This window comes from Hypanus sabinus, chromosome 16, assembly GCF_030144855.1.
Source record: "Hypanus sabinus isolate sHypSab1 chromosome 16, sHypSab1.hap1, whole genome shotgun sequence".
NCBI classification, from domain to species: Eukaryota; Metazoa; Chordata; class Chondrichthyes; order Myliobatiformes; family Dasyatidae; genus Hypanus; species Hypanus sabinus.
The window spans coordinates 45,522,958-45,540,411 of record NC_082721.1 but is presented as its reverse complement, the minus strand read 5'-3'; the positions used below and the strand labels follow the sequence as shown (position 1 = coordinate 45,540,411).

General features: G+C 44.7%; 1 protein-coding gene across 3 annotated transcripts in view; it reads left to right on the top strand.

Annotated features, from left to right (window-relative positions):
* Window positions 1-213: 213 nt before the first annotated feature.
* LOC132406264 (procathepsin L-like) overlaps window positions 214-17,454 on the top strand; it is a 58,378-nt gene continuing 41,137 nt past the window's right edge. Inside the window, exons 1-3 of one of the 3 annotated variants that reach the window (XM_059991664.1) lie at window positions 214-400; window positions 11,480-11,637; window positions 16,752-16,874. In XM_059991664.1, the coding sequence (XP_059847647.1) occupies window positions 11,503-11,637; window positions 16,752-16,874 (258 nt within the window). In that variant the 5' untranslated portion in view covers window positions 214-400; window positions 11,480-11,502. The remainder of the gene's footprint in view (window positions 401-11,479; window positions 11,638-16,751; window positions 16,875-17,454) is intronic. The other 2 variants (XM_059991663.1, XM_059991662.1) reach the window with 2 other exon arrangements.

Sequence of the window (17,454 nt, the reverse complement as noted above, 5' to 3'; positions counted from 1 at the left end):
TGAGAACTCACGACATTTTCTATTATTGTTTTATATTCGCTAAGCGGTTCCTGGCAACTCCTGCACTGGTTTAATGAGTCCTTGCCCGAGGTTAGCCAATGGGAACTCGTCCGGGCATGGGGGAGGAAGTTCAACAGGTATTTGTTGAGAACGTTTCATGAAAGAGAAAGCTGACAGCCTTCACATGAAGTGAGAGGGGGAGGAGTCAGGCCGGTAATACTCCCCCAGAGGGGTGCAACACCGCCTTATCCTTGCAGCTGGCCAGACCGAGTAAAGGGCGAGGAACGAAGGATCCAGCTCCAATTACTCTTTGAAGAGTTGGGGCTGGGCATCGGATCTGAGATCCACCTGGAAGACGAGGGGAACCTGCCTGCACTTTAAGGAACTCGGAGTTCGGGAGGTGAGCGGAGCTGCTGAATTTCGAGTCGATAAGCCGAGCGGGATGGTTCAGCGATGCGGTTCCGGGAGGCAGGAGCTGTTAAGTTTCAGTTTAATATGATCGAAATGTAAATCACTAATTCAAGTTCTTGCTTGCAATCGGACCCCCTTGAATCCACGGTCGTCTCCGTGTATTGGCCCCTGCAATGGGGTTGGACACCTCCTCTCAACTCTGGGCGCTTTAGGGTGGAGAGAGGGGTGAATAGTGAAACCTCAATGGGGCATCTAAAACCTGCGCTGTTCGCTGGTATCTACTGCCTGGGCTGGATCACTATAGGCTTTTACAGTCCAGACTAATCACTAGTATCTGTACTCTCAGATTCACCGGTTGTTTTTTCCGACCTGGCTGCCTTGCAGTACATCCTTATCTGATTTACAACCGCTGTTCTGATCACTAAGGGAGTGTAGATGATCTCATTTTAGGCTGTTGGTTCTACTTTGCATCATGTTAACCGGATATTGTGCTCCAGTTAATCACAGCTCCATTCACTCAGCGGGTGGCGCAAGAACATAGGGAAACTGGAGCAGGAGCAGGTAATTTAACACCTCGGACCCCCCGTAACGGGACATCCCCAGGCCTGTAAAGGGACACCCTTCTCTTCTCAGGTGGTAACCTCTGGTACTACACTCTCCCACCATTGGAAACATCTTATACATGCTCATTCTATCTAGGCCTTTCAATAGTTGGTAGGTTTCAATGAGATCCCCCCTCATTCTTCTAAATTCCAGCAGGTACAGGCTCAGAGCCAAAAAAAAAACACATCCTCATACATTAACTCTTTCATTCCCAGGATCATTCTCATAAACCTTCTCTGGACCTTCACCAATGCCAGCACATCCTTTCCGAGATATTCTTTGGATATTGGATCAGACTGATGCTGGAGGAGTAGTAATGGGGGACAAGGAAATGGTGGATGAACTGAATACGTATTTTGCGTCAGTCTTCATTGTGGAAGACGCCAGCAGTATGGTGGAAGTTCCAGGTGTCAGGGGTCATTAAGTGTGTGAGGTTACCATTACTAAAGAGAAGGTGCTTGGGAAACGGGAAGGTCAGAAGGTAGATAAGTCACCTGGACCAGATGATGTGGCTGAAGAGATTGTGGAAGCATTAGTAATGATCTTTCAAGAATCACTAGATTCTGGAATGGTTATGGAGGACTGGAAAGTTGCAAATTTCAAGAAGGGAGACAGAAGAAAGGAAATTATAGGCCAGTTAGTCTGACCTCAGTGGTTGAGAAGATGTTGGAGTCAATTGTTAAGGATGTGGTTTCAGGATACTTGTAAGCACATGATAAAATAGTTGTCGTCAGCATAGGTTTGTCATGGTCTGGTCCGTGAACTCTGCATTCTGGTTCATGGGCCGGTTCATGTTCCTTATTCCAAGTTTTCCAGTTTCCCCCAGTTTCTGTTGAGGCAGCTGATTCTCATTTGGGCTGGCTTCATGAATAGCTTCAGGATTCAGCCTTGGGTGGCTGGATTGTCTTGTCCAAACCCCCTGTCTGTATCCCTTCCCTTCCCCTTCCTCCTGGAGCCTCGCCTCGCCTGGCCTGGAGCCTTGCCTTCACCGCTGTCTAGTTATACCACCAGAGCAAGATAAGGAACTGTCTTTCATTGTTTTGAACTGTCTGTGTCCTCACCTTCACTAGGTAGATCTGGCCATTTGCTGCTACCCAGTGTTGGGAACTGTCTGTGTCCACACCTTCGCTAGGTAGGTCCGGCTATCTGGCGCTACCTAGTGTTGGGAACCGCCTCGTCGTATTCTGCATTCTGTGTAATGAGTCCCGGCCTTACATCCTGTACCAAGGAAGGGTCCCGGCTCTGTGTTCTGTGTATGAGTCCCAGCCCTATGACCTGTTTCCAAGGAGGGGTCCTGGCTCTGTGTTCCATGTTCCTGTCACTTTCTCGACCAAGTCAAGGCTTCAGGGTCTCGTCCAGTTCTAGCCACGTCCAAGAACCTTGTCCTGTCCAAGCCACGGCTTTGTGTTCTCGTCTTGTCCATGTGCCTTGCCCAGCCCAGTGCTGGGGTTCCCTTGTCCTGTCCAGGAGTCTCGTGTCCAGTCCTGTTGCCTCTCCTCATCCTATAGCCTCGTCATGTCCTCGCCTAGTTCTGGAGTCTGAGCCCGAGTCAAGACCCGGGTTCTGGGTCCTTGTCCAGTCTCTGGCTCGGAGTCCAAGCCCAGGCTCCTAGTTCCCAGTTCCACGTCCTGGTACCGCTATCCTAGTCAAGTCCTAGCCCAGGCCCGGAATCCTTGTCTCATCCTGGGACTGTGTCATGTCCAGCATCCTTTCTTCCCCTCTTTCCTTGCTTCCTTCTCACGCCTAGTCCTGTTTCTGGTAGTTCAGTGTCTGTGCCTTGCGTTTGGGTCTGATCCCAATGCCCCCCTTATGACAGGTTTCTTCAAGGAAGAACCTTGCCTAACAAATCTTTTGGAATTCTTTGACGAAGTAACAAGCAGGATATACAAAGGAGATTCAGTTGATGTTGTGCACTTGGATTTTCAGAAGGCCTTTGACAAGGTGCCACACATGAGGCTGCTTAACAAGCTATGAGCTCATGGCATAACAGGAAAGATTTTAGCATGCATGAAGCAGTGGCTGATTAACAGGAGGCAAAGAGTGGGAATAAAGGGATGTTTTTCTGGTTGGCTGCCGGTGACTAATGATGTTCCCCAGATGTCTGTGCTGGGACTGATTCTTTCTATGTTATATGTCACTGATGTAGTTGATGGAATTGATGGCTTTGTTGTAAAGTTTGCAGACGATATGAAGAAAAGTGGTGGGGCACTTTATTTTGAGGAAATAAAGAGGCTACAAAAGGATGTACAGATTAGGAGAATGGACAAAGATGGAATACAGTGTCGGGAAATGTACGATAATGCACTTTGGTAGAAGTGTAAGGGTTGACTATTTTCTAAGTGGAGATGAAATACAGAAATCTGAGGTGCAAAGGGTTATGGGAGTCCTTGTTCAGGATTTCTTAAAGATTACTTTGCAGGTTGAGTTTGTGGTGAGGAAAGCAAATGCGATGTTAGCATTCATTTCAAGAGGACTAGAATATAAAAGCAAGGATGTAATGTTGAGACTTTATAAAGCACTGGTGAGGCTTCATTTGAGGTATTGTAGCAGTTTTGGGTCTCTTATCTGAGAAAGGATGTGCTGAAACTGGAGAAGGTTAAGGGAGGTTCACAAAAATAATTCCAGGATTAAACAGCTTGTCATATAAAGACCGTTTGATGGCTCTGGGCCTGTATTCATTGGACTTCAAAAGAATGAGGAGTGACCTAATTGAAACCTGTCAAATAGTGAAAAGCCTTGATAAAGTGGATGTGGAAAGGATATTTCCTATGGTGGGAGTACTAAAACCAGAGGAAACAACCTCAGAATAGATGGGTGTCCTTTTAGAATGGAGATGAGGAGGAATTTCTTTAGCCAGAAAGTGGTCAATCCATGGAATTCTTTGCCACAGGCATCTGTGGAGGCCAAGTCTTTATGAATATTTAAGACAGAGGTTGATAGATTCTTGATTGGTCAGGGCATGAAGGGAAAAGGCAGAATATTGGGGCTGAGAGTAACATAGAAACATAGAAAACCTACAGCATAATACAGGCCTTTCGGCCCAGAAAGCTGTGCCGAACATGTCCTTACCTGAGAAATTTCTGAGGGTTACTCATAGCCCTCTATTTTTCTCAACTCCATGTACCTATCCAGGAGTCTCTTAAAAGACTCTATAATATCTGCCTCCACCATCGTCGTCGGCAGCCCATTCCACGCACTCATCATTCTCTGTGTAAAATCTTATCCCTGACATCTCCTTGGTACCTACTTCCAAGCACCTTAAAACTGCTCTCTCGTGCTAGCCATTTCAGCAATGGGGAAAAAGTCTCTGACTGTTCACATGATCAATGTCTCTCATCATTTTGTACACATCTATCAGGTCATCCTCCATTGTTCCAAGGAGAAAAGGCTGAGTTCACTCAATCTATTCTCATAAGACATGCTCCCTAATCTAGTCAATATCTTTGTAAATCTCCTCTGCACCCTTTCTATGGTCTCCACATCCTTCCTGTAGTGAAGCAACCAGAACTGAACACAGTACTCCAAGTGGGGTCTAACTAAGGTCCTATATAGCTTTAACATTACCTTTTTGGCTCTTAAATTCAATCCTATGATTGATGAAGGCCAATGCACCGTATGCTTTCTTAATCACAGAGTCAACCTGCGCAGCAGCTTTGAGTGTCCTATGTCCTATGCCCCAAGATCCCTCTGATCCTCCACACTGTCAAGAGTCTTACCATTAATACTGTATTCTGCCATCATATTTGACATATCAAAATGAACCACCTCACACTTATCTGGGTTGAACTCCATCTGCCACTTCTCAGCCCAGTTTTGCATCCTATCAATATCCCGCTGTAACCTCTGACAGCTCTCCACACTATCCACAACATCTCATCAGCAAATTAACTGACCTATCTCTCCACTTCTTCATCCAGGTCATTTATAAAAATCATGAAGAGTAGGGGTCCCAGAACAGATCCCTGAGGAACACCTGTGGTCACCATGCAGAATATGACCCATCTGCTGAAATCCATATACACTACATCTACTGCTCTATCTTCATCAATGAGTTTAGTCATGTCCTCAAAAAACTCAATCAGGCTTGTAAGGCACGACCTGCCATTGACAAAGCCATGCTGACTATTCCTTATCATATTATGCCTCTTCAAATGTTCATAAATCCTACCTCTCAGGAACTTCTCCATCAACTTACCAACCACTGAAGTAATGATCACTGGTCAATAATTTCCTGGGCTATCTCTACTCCCTTTCTTGAATAAGGGAACAACATTTGCAACCCTCTAATCCTCTGGAACCTCTCCCATCCCCATTGATGATGCAAAGATCATCGCCAGAGGCTCAGCAGTCTCCTCCCTCACTTCCCACGGTAGCCTGGGGTACATCCTGTCTGGTCCCGATGACTTATCCAACTTGACGCTTTCCAAAAGCTCCAGTACATGCTCTTCCTTAACATCTACATGCTCAAGGTCTTTAGTCCACTGTAAGTCATCCCTACAATTGCCAAAATGCTTTTCTGTAGTGAATACTGAAGCAAAGTACTCATTAAGTACCTCTGCTATCTGCTCCAGTTCCATAAACACTTTTCCACTGTCACGCTTTATCGGTCCTATTCTCTCACATCTTATCCTCTTCCTCTTCACATACTTGTAGAATGCTTTGGGATTTTTCTTAATCCTGTCCGCCAAGGCCTTCTCATGGTCCCTTCTGGCTCTCCTAATTTCATTCTTAAGCTTCTTCCTGCTACCCTTATAATCTTCTAGATCTCTATCATTACCTAGTTTTTTGAACCTTTTGTAAGTTCTTTTGTTCATGACTAGATTTACAACAGCCTTTGTATACCACAGTTCCTGTACCTTACCATCCTTTTCCTGTCTCATTGGAATGTACCTATGCAGAAGTCTTCGCAAATATTCCCTGAACATTTGCCACATTTCTTCCATATGTTTCCCTGAGAACATCTGTTTCTAATTTATGCTTCCAAGTTCCTGCCTGATAGCCTCATATTTCCCCTTACTCCAATTAAACGCTTTCCTAACTTATCTGTTCCTATCCCTCTGCAATGCTATGGTAAACGAGATAGAATTGTGATCGCCATCTCCAAAATGCTCTCCCACTGAGAGATCTGACACCTGACCAGGTTCATTTCCCAATACCAGATCAAGTGCAGCCTCTCCTCTTGTAGGCTTACCTACATATTGTGTCAGGAAACCTTCCTGAACACACCTAACAAACTCCACCCCATCTAAACCCCTCGCTCTAGGAATATGCTGATTGATATTTGGGAAATTAAAATCTCCTTCCACAACAACCCTGTTATTATTACTCCTTTCCAGAATCTATCTCCCCATCTGCTCCTTGATGTCCCTGCTACTATTGGGTGGTCTATAAAAAAACACGCAGTAGAGTTATAGACCCCTTCTTGTTCCTAACTTCCACCCACAGATACTCGGTAGATAATCCCTCCATGACGTCCTTTTTTTGCAACCGTGACACCATCTCTGATCAGCAATGCCACGCCCCCACCTCTTTTGCCTCCCTTTCTGTCCTTCCTGAAACATCTAAAGCTTGGCATTCGAAGTAACCATTTCTGCCCCTGAGTCATCCAAGTCTCTGTAATGGCCACAACATCATATCTCCAAGTACTGATCCACGCTCTAAGCTCATCCATTTTGTTCATAATACTCCTTGCATTAAAGTAGACACATCTCAAACCATCGATGTGAGCGTGTCCCTTCTCTATCACCTGCCTATCCTTCCTCTCGCACTGTCTACAAGCTTTCCCTATTTGTGAGTTAACTGTCTCTCCCTTCATCTCTTCAGTTTGGTTTCCACTCCCAGCAATTCTAGTTTAAACTCTCCCCAATAGCCTTTGCAAACCTCCCCATCAGGATATTGGTACCCCTGGGATTCAGGTGCAACCCGTCCTTTTTGGACAGGTCATGTCTGCCTCCAGACTCTGCTCCAATCTCTCAGCCACGTATTCATCCTCCAGATCATTCTATTCTTATACTCGCTATCACGTGGCACAGGCAGTAATCCTGAGATTACTACCTTTGAGGTCCTGCTTCTCAACTTCCTTCCTAACTTCCGGTAGTAAAAATGGATCAGCTATGATGAAATGTCAGAGCAGACTTGATGGCGAATGGCCTAATTTTGCTCCTAAATTTTATGGTCTTATGGTCTTATATAGGCCCAACAGTGCTTACAATACTCCAAATGTGGTCTGGCCAATGCCTTATAAAGCCTCAGCATTATGTTCTTGCTTTTATATTCTAGTCTTCTTGAAATGAATGTTAATATTGCATTTGCATTCCTTACTACTGACTCAAACTGCAAATTAACATTTAGAGAATCCCATAATAGGACTCCCAATTCCCTTTGCACCTCTGGTTTCTGAAATCACTCTCAATTTAGAAAATAGTTTATGCCTTTAGTCTTACCAAAGTGTATGACCATACAACCCACACTATATTCCATCTGTCAATTATTTCCCCATTTCTCCAATCTGTCCAAGTCCTTCTGCAGACCCCTGCTTCCTCAACTCTACCTGCCCCTCCAACTATCCTTGTATCATCCGCAAACTTGGCCTCAAAACCATCAATTTCATCATCCAGATTTTCAACATATTATTATTATTATTGTTACTAGATTGAGGAAAGCTTTAAACATCTATGGAGAATTTGAATAATGTCAGATTTCTGTAGGTTATACCATTTCTATCTTGGGAAGCCACTGTATAAATGAATGACTTAAACCTTAACATGGGAGCAGATAAGGTTGCAGATAATATAGATATTAAGCATGAGTTTGGTAGTGAGGAAAGCTGTAGACTGCAGTGAGGTATTGATGACTTTATAGAGATCTCACTCAGAACAAATTTCTGCCACCTTTTCTTCTGTTTGTTCTTCTATCTCTGATACTTCTCTTCTTACTCAGCTTCTCTATCTCTGCCTCCATCTCAAGAGGTAGATTAGTGACCAAGATCCATTAAAACTCTACAGACTCCCACAGTGGTGTTGACTACATCTTCTCCCACCCTTGACTCTATTCCATTCCCCCCGATTCTCTTTGCTGGTGTTTTGATAATGCAACCTTCCACACCTGTACTTTTGATAAGTTTTCCTTTTCCCCTAACTGTACATTCTTCTGAATGATAAGATAACTTAATTTCTGCTCTTACCCCCTCTGCTTCTACCCCAGAGGAAAGACAAGGTTCCCTTTGTCCTCACGCCCACCCACCAGTCTCCATGTCAGATGGACCATCTTCTTTAACCAGGTACAGGAATGGGCAGAGAGCGGAGGGATGTAGACAATTTGCAGGCAGATGGGATTAGTTTAATTTAGCATCATGGCTGTCATGGGCATTGTGGGCTGACGGACCTGTTCCTGTTCTTTGTAATTACCAACATGTTCAATGTGATAACATCACCAGATATAGTTTCCCCTTTGCTCTCCTTTTGCTGTGAAAGAGACTAAGGAGCTGGTGGTGGACCTGAGGAGGGCTAAGGCACCGGTGACCCCTGTTTCCATCCAAGGGGTCAGTGTGGACATGGTGGAGGATTACAAATACCTGGGGATACGAATTGACAATAAACTGGACTGGTCAAAGAACACTGAGGCTGTCTACAAGAAGAGTCAGAGCCGTCTCTATTTCCTGAGGAGACTGAGGTCCTTTAACATCTGCCAGACGATACTGAGGATGTTCTATGAGTCTGTGGTGGCCCGTGCTATCATGTTTGCTATTGTGTGCTGAGGCAGAAGGCTGAGGATAGCAGACACCATCAGAATCAACAAACTCATTCGTAAGGCCAGTGACGTTGTGGAGGTGGAACTGGACTTTCTGACGGAGGTGTCTGAAAAGAGGATGCTGTCCAAGTTTCATGCCATCTTGGACAATGTGTCCCATCCACTCCATAATGTACTGGTTAGGCACAGGAGTACATTCAGCTAGAGAATCATTCCACCGAGATGCAACACTGAGTGTCATAGGAAGTCATTCCTGCCTGTGGCCATCAAACTTTACAACTCCTCCCTCGGAGTGTCAGACACCTTGAGCCAATAGGCTGGTCCTGGACTGGTTTCCACTTGGCATTATTTACTTATTATTATTTAATTATCTATGGTTTTATATTGCCATATTTCTACACTATTCTTGGCTGGTGCGACTGTAATGAAACCCAATTTCCCTCGGGATCAATAAATTATGTCTGTCTGTCTGTTGTTCTGAAGGGACTTTATCTGCTGTGACTCCCTGCTTTAATCTTACATCTCTGTGAACAGCCGCTGCTCTTCACAGAACTCCTTCCAACATAACCACAGGAGAAGATCTTTCTTACCACCCAGGGCCACTCGCACCCCTTCCCCAGGTAAAACAGTGGTTCACCTGTAATTCTTCTGATGGAGTACACACCATTCAGTGCTTGAACTGTGGTCCCCTGTGTAGAAACCATATGTGGAATAGACCACCACTTTGCCGGACACCTCTGTCTAGCTCACAGTGCCGCTCCTAAGCTTTCAGTCAGCTTCATCCCACTTATCCTGTTCCAAAGTAAGCACACTGGAGACACAGTAGCTTCAGCAGCTGATCCCCCGTCCCAGACCGACACCCCTCCCCCATCCCAGATCGACACCCCTCCCCCGTCCCAGACCACATCCCCCCCCCACCCCCGTCCCAGACCGACATCCCCCGCCGCCGTCCCAGACCGACACCCCTCCCCCATCCCAGATCGACATCCCTCCTCCATCACAGACCGACATCCCTCCCCCGTCCCAGACCGACATCCCCCCACCCCCGTCCCAGATGACATCCCCCGCCCCCCGTCCCAGACCGAGATCCCCCCCACCCCGTCCCAGACCGACATCCTTGGGAATTTAACAATTTCAGAAAAGTTGCCTTTTGTGTCAGAAACGTGTTGTCAGCCTGTAAAGTAAAGTTAGTTTCTCTCTCTATCTGACCTACTGGGAATTTCCCACATTCTCTTTTTCTTTCAGTTCTTTAGTGACTGTATCTCATCATTTCCTCTGTCCACATTCAACCTGTTTTCATACAGAGAACAATGCTGGGAAACCTCAGCGTTGTCAGGCAACATCTCTAGAGACAAAAGGAGTCTGTTGACATTTTGTATTGGCCTCTGAATCAGGCCTCTGTCCTGATGCACAATCTGAACCCACTCTTCGAGGTATGACCATGCACAGTTTGTGGGAAGCAGAGGAGAGATTTCTAGGCGACCCTGTTCCAGGGTGAAGGGAGTTTAGTGAGAGCAAATGAAAGTGTCTCATTTAGGGTGAAGCAACTAGCTCTTGTTCTCCCATTCTAAGACACACCCTTTGTTCCTTTCAGCCCTCCCCCTTCCCTGTCCCATCAGCCCTATTATTTCTGTCCACCAACATGTAAGAAATCCTAACCCTTGGGTCTATGACTTTCCTACTCTGGTTCTGTTTGATCTTCTCAGCAGCTGCTGCTGCACTCAAATTGTGCAGCCCCACACTTCTGCACCACTGGCAGCCATGCCTTCAAGCCTCTCATCCTGTCTTCCTCTAAATTGCTGCTTAGAAACCTCTTGATGAAGAGTTTGGTTGAATTTAGTCGTCTCAGTTTTTATTTAAACATAGTCCTGTGAAGTGCCTGGGAGCGATAAAAGGCAAATTCAAGCTGCAGGAAACACTTAAACTGTTGTAAACTAAGCTTGAGTGTCCCTCAATCACAAGACAATCTGGTTTTCTGCTGTAACAATGGATGTATGGTGTTTGGGCAGTGTTACACCACAGTGAGATAACTCTTACGATAAGTGAGAGCTGAGATATCCTACAGTGAGTCAGCCTCCAGTGTAAATTGTTCAAATCTTTGTAGAGGAAATGAGTATCTGAGAGGTTTCTTTCCTTGTTATCTTGTATTAAAATCACCTTTGAAAGAAATCACCAGTGGTAAAAATAGACATGGCTTTTAATGACTCCTGTGGTTAAACCGAAGCTAACCACTCAGTGTAATGGCTGCTTAATTGTTTAAGAATTGTCACCACTTTTGAAAGTGTTAATTTATCTGACTGCCTTGCATGCTATAACAGACAGAACATTTATATGTAAGGATTTTGGTTATTGGTGTATGGTATGGAAACATTTATATGAAAATTTATGTGGATGTATAAGGATTTTTGTTAAAAAGATGTTGTTTGGGTGCATCATTATTTCTAATCTTTTTTCGTTTAAGAACACATTTTATGTCAAGTTGAGTTTATTGTCATATGCATGAGCATGGTACAGGCAGTGTCAGGAATCAAACTCTGACCTTGCAGCTGGCACTGTAAACCAGTACATGAGAGTGGCACCCTTTACTACAAATGCTGAAGACAGGTCTCTGACCTCTCCTCTGCAAACATGAAGAAGTGTGTGTGGTCTCACCTGTTCAGAAACATCTCAAGTATGTAATTCCAGTGAGTTGTTCATCATCCTTCATTGACCCTAGGTTGTTTATTCGTTGGGTGCCACATGATGACGTTTTCGTTCGTTTCCATCTGCGTGCTGGCGCCCTTTCTGGCTGCTGTCTTTGCGCACATGCACAATCCTGCATTGGATGAGGCCTGGCTCAATTGGAGGTCGTTTCACAAGAAGGAGTATGTGGGGGTAAGTTGTTCAAGCAAGCAAACTCAAGTCAGGAAGTATCACCACTTGTAACCATTAACTGTGTACAGCTCCCATTGTTTCTTATATGGCCATTGATGGTGTCAGATTATTGAAGCTTTTATATAAACCTGTATATTCCGCTTATGTTGTTTTAGATTATTATTTTAGATATGTCCAAGTTTCCTATGGCTGAGAGAGTATCCGTGTGGATACAATATTCTTTGGGCCAAACCAGTTCCCAACATGGCTGGTTCTCACTGTGGGAATCCAATTTCATTGCTCTCGTTCAGAGAATTGGTGTGCCATCGTACATTTGATAAGCTTCCCACACAGCTAGGGTTTGTGTGGCCCACTCTACTATCAGTCAGTTAATACACATGGAAGGAGAATTATCACCTTAACATTCTGTACAAGTCACAAACGAGAAAATTTGCAGATACTCGAAATCCAAGCAACACACACAAAATGAGTTCTTATGAAGGGTCTCGGCCTGAAACGTTGACTGTACAGGCAGTCCCCGGGTTACGTATGAGTTCTGTTCCTGAGTCCGTTTTTAAGTCGGATTTGTACGTAAGTCTGAACAAGTACATCTGGTATTATTTAGAGTCAGTTAGTCAAACGTTAGTCTTAGTAGATAGTATATATTTTACCTTTCAATGCATATAAAACACTTAAGAAACGTATGTATTCCAATAACTAAACCACTGTGTTGCTTAGTAATAATTGTAGCTTTAATCGGGGTAGCTTTCACATGCTCCATTATTCTCACTTTATCCGTTATCCTTTAAAATTGTTCCGATCATTGACCAACTGTAGCCTAACGCTTTTCCAATGACTGATGGCGCTTCACCTCTTTCCAAACGCTTTATTATTTCCACTTTATTTTCAATCACGATCGCTTTCCGTCAATGGAACAGAAACACTGCGGGTGGCGGGTCCTGAGCTCCGCCAGCTCCCAAGGTCCGCTGGGTCCTAAGGACCACAGCGCTGAATTCCCCGAGTACTAAACTGCACCGCACTGAGACAGGTTAAATGGGACAAGTAGGGGCTGTGCTGGGTTTGGGTATTTGATCCTCCACAATATTCCACGTGGAATTTAGACTGGAGGTGGCAGTGTGTTTTTACGAGGTCGAGTTGTGAGCTCGACATCAACCCAGCATGGATGGTACGGGAGTCACTGGATCGACATCAACCTGGCACAGGAGTGGACTGTTACTAAATCGAACTTGGGAACCTCTGTTCTCTAACCCAGTACTGATCTGACTATGCCACCAGCTGACTGGAATGGGTGGGGGGGGGGGGAAGGCGGGGTCACGGTGAATCTTACTAAGAAAAATTTAAGCCAAATACAAAGTTAAACACTCAACACAGTGACAATAGCAACGGCTTAAAATGGCAGACGGTGTACTCCTTCCTCAGTTTGTAAGTACGAGTTGTCCGTAAGTCGGACGTTCGTAACTCGGGGACTCGTGACTGTACTCTTTTCCATAGATGCTGCCTGACCTGCTGAGTTCCACCAGCATTTTGTGTGTGTTACTCTCTAGAAATTTATAGTTTTAGTCTTTCTCTTGATCTGGACAATAATATAAGGAATTCAAACTTTGCCATAGCAGTCTTTAATTCTCAGCTCTTTAAAGAGAATGCAACCTTACCATGGCACGTTATCAAATTTTGCTGTGACAATTGACAGAACCATAGAACATCACATCATAGAAAAAGGCCTTTTGGCCCTTCTTGCTGAACCATTTTTCTGCCTAGTCCAACTGATCTGCACCTGGACCATATCCCTCCATACACCTCTCATCCATGTACCTGTCCAAGTTTTTCTTAAATGTTAAAAGTGAGCCCACATTTACCACTTCATCTGACAGCTCATTCCACACTCCCACCACTCTCTGTGAAGAAGCCCCCCACCCCCAATGTTCCCTTTAAACTTCCCCGCCTTCACCCTTAACCCATGTCTTCTGGTTTTTTCTTCCCTAGCCTCAGTGGAAAAGCCTGTTTGCATTCACCCTATCTATATCCAACATAATTTTATATGCCTCTATCAAATCTCCCCTCATTCTTCTACGCTCCAGGGAATAAAGTCCCAACCTATTCAACCTTTCTCTGTAACTCAGTTTCTCAAGTTCCGGCAACATCCTTGTAAACCTTCTCTGCACTCTTTCAACCTTATTAATATCCTTCCTGTAATTTGGTGACCAAAACTCCCCACAATGATATTAATAAAAATTCATTTATCTTGGATAATGGGAATTGTTTCAGCACATATCTGCAAGATTTAAGTTAGTTCATCTAGTTGACATGTTGTACACATTGTTTTTTTTAAAGCAATGTGATTTTAAATTTAGGTTGCTTTATGGATCTCACAGATCTCATCCACTCATTTGAACTCGCTTTTCGAAATTTATTGATTCCTGTGGGAGATTTAAGCAAATACTGAACACTATTTCTCTAAATTGCATAACTGCTGCTCAAGTGATACGGGACTGTACAGTTTGGAATAGAATCAACGGCCTGTCCCAGCTCAGGTCATCTGTTGCCTGTAAGTGATCGGGTTCTAAAATTTGTTGTTTCTGGCAAGAAAATTTATGCCAATAGACCTTTGAGTAACTCTGGAAAACCCTGAACTTAGTTGTTTCACAAGACTGCAGGAGAAGGAATAAATCCTTGTTGGCCAAGAAACTCATAAAGCAACTTCTCTAGTTAGAGCCATGATCTTGGAGTAAGTAAGCTTCATGTCGCATTAATACTTGTGACCTACAGGATACAAGCTTGTCCTTTGCAATGCCAGTGCCAGTTCATTATTGTCTGTTAATTCTCAGGATGCACTGAGAACACAAGTATTTACTGGCCGTTCCTAGTTGACCAGCTGAATTACTCCCCAGTTCTACAGTGGTTAAAGACCAACCCTGTACCCCCCAGCTTCTTGGGAGACTAATGTCATACAGGCCAGTTATTTCTGTTCCTTAAGAGTGGTTTTTACTGCAGTCCAATCCAAAATGGAACTCAAGTTCTTAAAATACCATGTGAAGAGTTAAACTCACATTCTCACAGCCATTTATTGAATCCAGTGTCTAGTAAACTACCACAAAACTACTGTACCTGTGTCAATATATAATACACCAATAATCTTCTGAAATTAATACATTGCATCCACCTATTTGCTTACTTATTCATTAAATGTCTGAGGAAACACGAGGGGTGATGGGGAGGGGATGTTCCTCCTCAGGTATTGGATTTTGGGTAAGTTGAGAGAGAATTGTTATCTGGGTTTGCTGTCCCGCCAGTTGCCCTGAGCTGTTCCTGGTAGTTGCCCTGGGCTGTCCTGCCAGTTGCCCTGGGCTGTCCTTCAACAAGTACTTGAATATCCCATCCCCCTTCTCTCTTCATCAGTGTGACATGGAGGGTGCACCCAGGAGCCCAGCAATGCCTCATCCCAGATCCATGATCTTTGCGACCAAGGTGAGGGTATCAGGTCCGTGCAGATAACACCGCTGAATCTTTGCCTCCCCGGCGGACAGTATTCTGATTCAGAAATCGTTGCTGTTGGTACCTCACCCTGGAGCTGGCTCTCCACAGTGGCACTGCTCAGTTCAGTCCTGACCTCCAGCGCTGTCTGTGTGCAGCTTGCTCATCTTTCCTGTGGAGTTACCTCAGAGTTACCTGCTTCCTCATCCCAGGGACGTGTGGTTTGGTAGGTTAATTGGCCACTGTAAATCGCCTGCAAGTTGTAGAGCAACGTGGGGGGTGGCGGGGAGGACAGAATATGATAACATTAATGCAGGTGGGTGGTTAATGGTCGGTGAGGACTCTGTGGGCCGGTAGGCCTGTCTTCATACTGCATCTCTGGCCTGTGCTTCGGGATGACGGTAAAGACATTGAATGCTGGCTTCTCAGCAAAGCAACTGAGAAACAAGTCCTTGCACTACTCCTATGGACAGTACCGGAACTAAAAGGTGTCGGAGTGTTTTTGTGTGAATCACTGCTTGTTCCTGTTTGCCCACAGTCGATAACAAGTGACCAGCATAGTCACGTCATCTTCTGAACGGTTTCACTTCCCTGTCCCCACTGGGTTTGTGCCACAGAACCCCTGATGTATGTTTCAAGCTCCCCACAACAGGGGCGTTGCCAAAAAGAATACTGTTTGTGTTCAGAGTAAAGTGAATTGTTGCTTTTTTCCCTCCGCTGCTGGTGAAGCCTCCCAGTGCCTCAGGCTGGGATCTGAATGTTGACAGTGATGAGCATATAACGAGGGCAAGTTAGACCTGTGTTTTCAGGAGAGTGTGCCAGTTATGTGTGCTCACCCTGTTCTAGCTTCCAGAGCAGTGCGTATTGCATGTCAATAGGGGATGTGAAAAGAAATGGGATGTAAAAGGAAGATATTAAAAAGTTCAAATAACATGTCACAGTGCAGTGCCAAGCAGGAAGTTGGCACCTCACCCTGCCAGTCCTGAGGGTGGTATCAGCCAATCCTTCCTCAATGATAGAATGACTGCAGTCAATAATTGTGATTGTGTTCAATAGTTGCTTTTAATCAGAGTTTATGAGCAAATCCTTTGATGTAGCAGCAGTGTTTGTATGTCTGCACAGGATGCCATGTCTGAAACTTGCTCCAGATTGATCAGATTTCTGGGTTGATATTCCAGATGTTTGGGTTGTGGTATCTGGAACCAGGAATCCAGGTTGTTCTTGGCCTTGGGAGAAGTCTAATGCCACTGTCCATTAGGCTCATATAAAAACTAGGAGCAGGACTGAGCCAACCCATCCCTCCAGCGTGCAATGAGATCTTATGTGATCCGACCCACACCTTGCTCAATAAGAACCTCCACTTTAAAGATATTCACAGACTTTTCCACTGCCCAGAGATTCTCCACCCTCAGAAAGAAGAAATGTTGCCACATTTCTGTCCTAAATAGAGTGGCATCTGCCTCGGTGTCGTCTCACCCAAGGAAGCGCCCCACCCACCCCATCTCAGGATTTTACAGTCTTCTGTCAATTTCTCTCCTTTCATAAACAGTGGCTGTTCCAAGAACGGTAATGATAATTTTCAAGGTAAGTTTACATGTGACATGTAATATCTGTCTAATTTATGTTCTTTTTCTCATTCTAAGGATGAAGGCAATTACAGGAGGATGGTGTGGGAGAAAAACTTGAAATTAATCGAGCTCCACAACCTGGAATACTCCATGGGAAAGCACTCATTTCAGATGGGAATGAATCACTTTGGGGACCTTGTGAGTGGGATGAAGTGTTGCTTACAGTTCAAATCGTGCTCTGTTGTGGGTACCTGATGATCATTATAGATTCAGTGGGCTGAAGGGCCTGTTCCCACTCTGTGTGCAAGCTCCATGTTAGACTAAACTAACAATCATCTTCTATCGGATCATTTGGAAACCCTGGTTTAAATTCACCAGAGTCTTTTTCCCATGCTCCATAAGACCATAAGACATAGGAGCAGAATTAGGCCATTCAGCCCATCAAGTCTGCTGTGCCATTCCATCATGGCTGATCCCGGATCCCACTCAACCCCTTACACCTACATTCTCACCATATCCTTTGATGCCTTGAACAATTAGGAAACGATCAACTTCCACCTTAAATGTACCCATGGACTTGGCCTCCACTGCAGTCTATGGCAGAGCATTCCACAGATTCACTACTCTCAGGCTAAAAAAGAATCCTCCTTACCTCTGTTCTAAAGGGTCACCCTCAGTTTTGAGTCTGTGCCCTCTAGTTCTGGATACCCTCACCATCGGAAACATCCTCTCTATATCCACCTTATTTAGTCCTTTCAACATTCAGTACATTTCAATG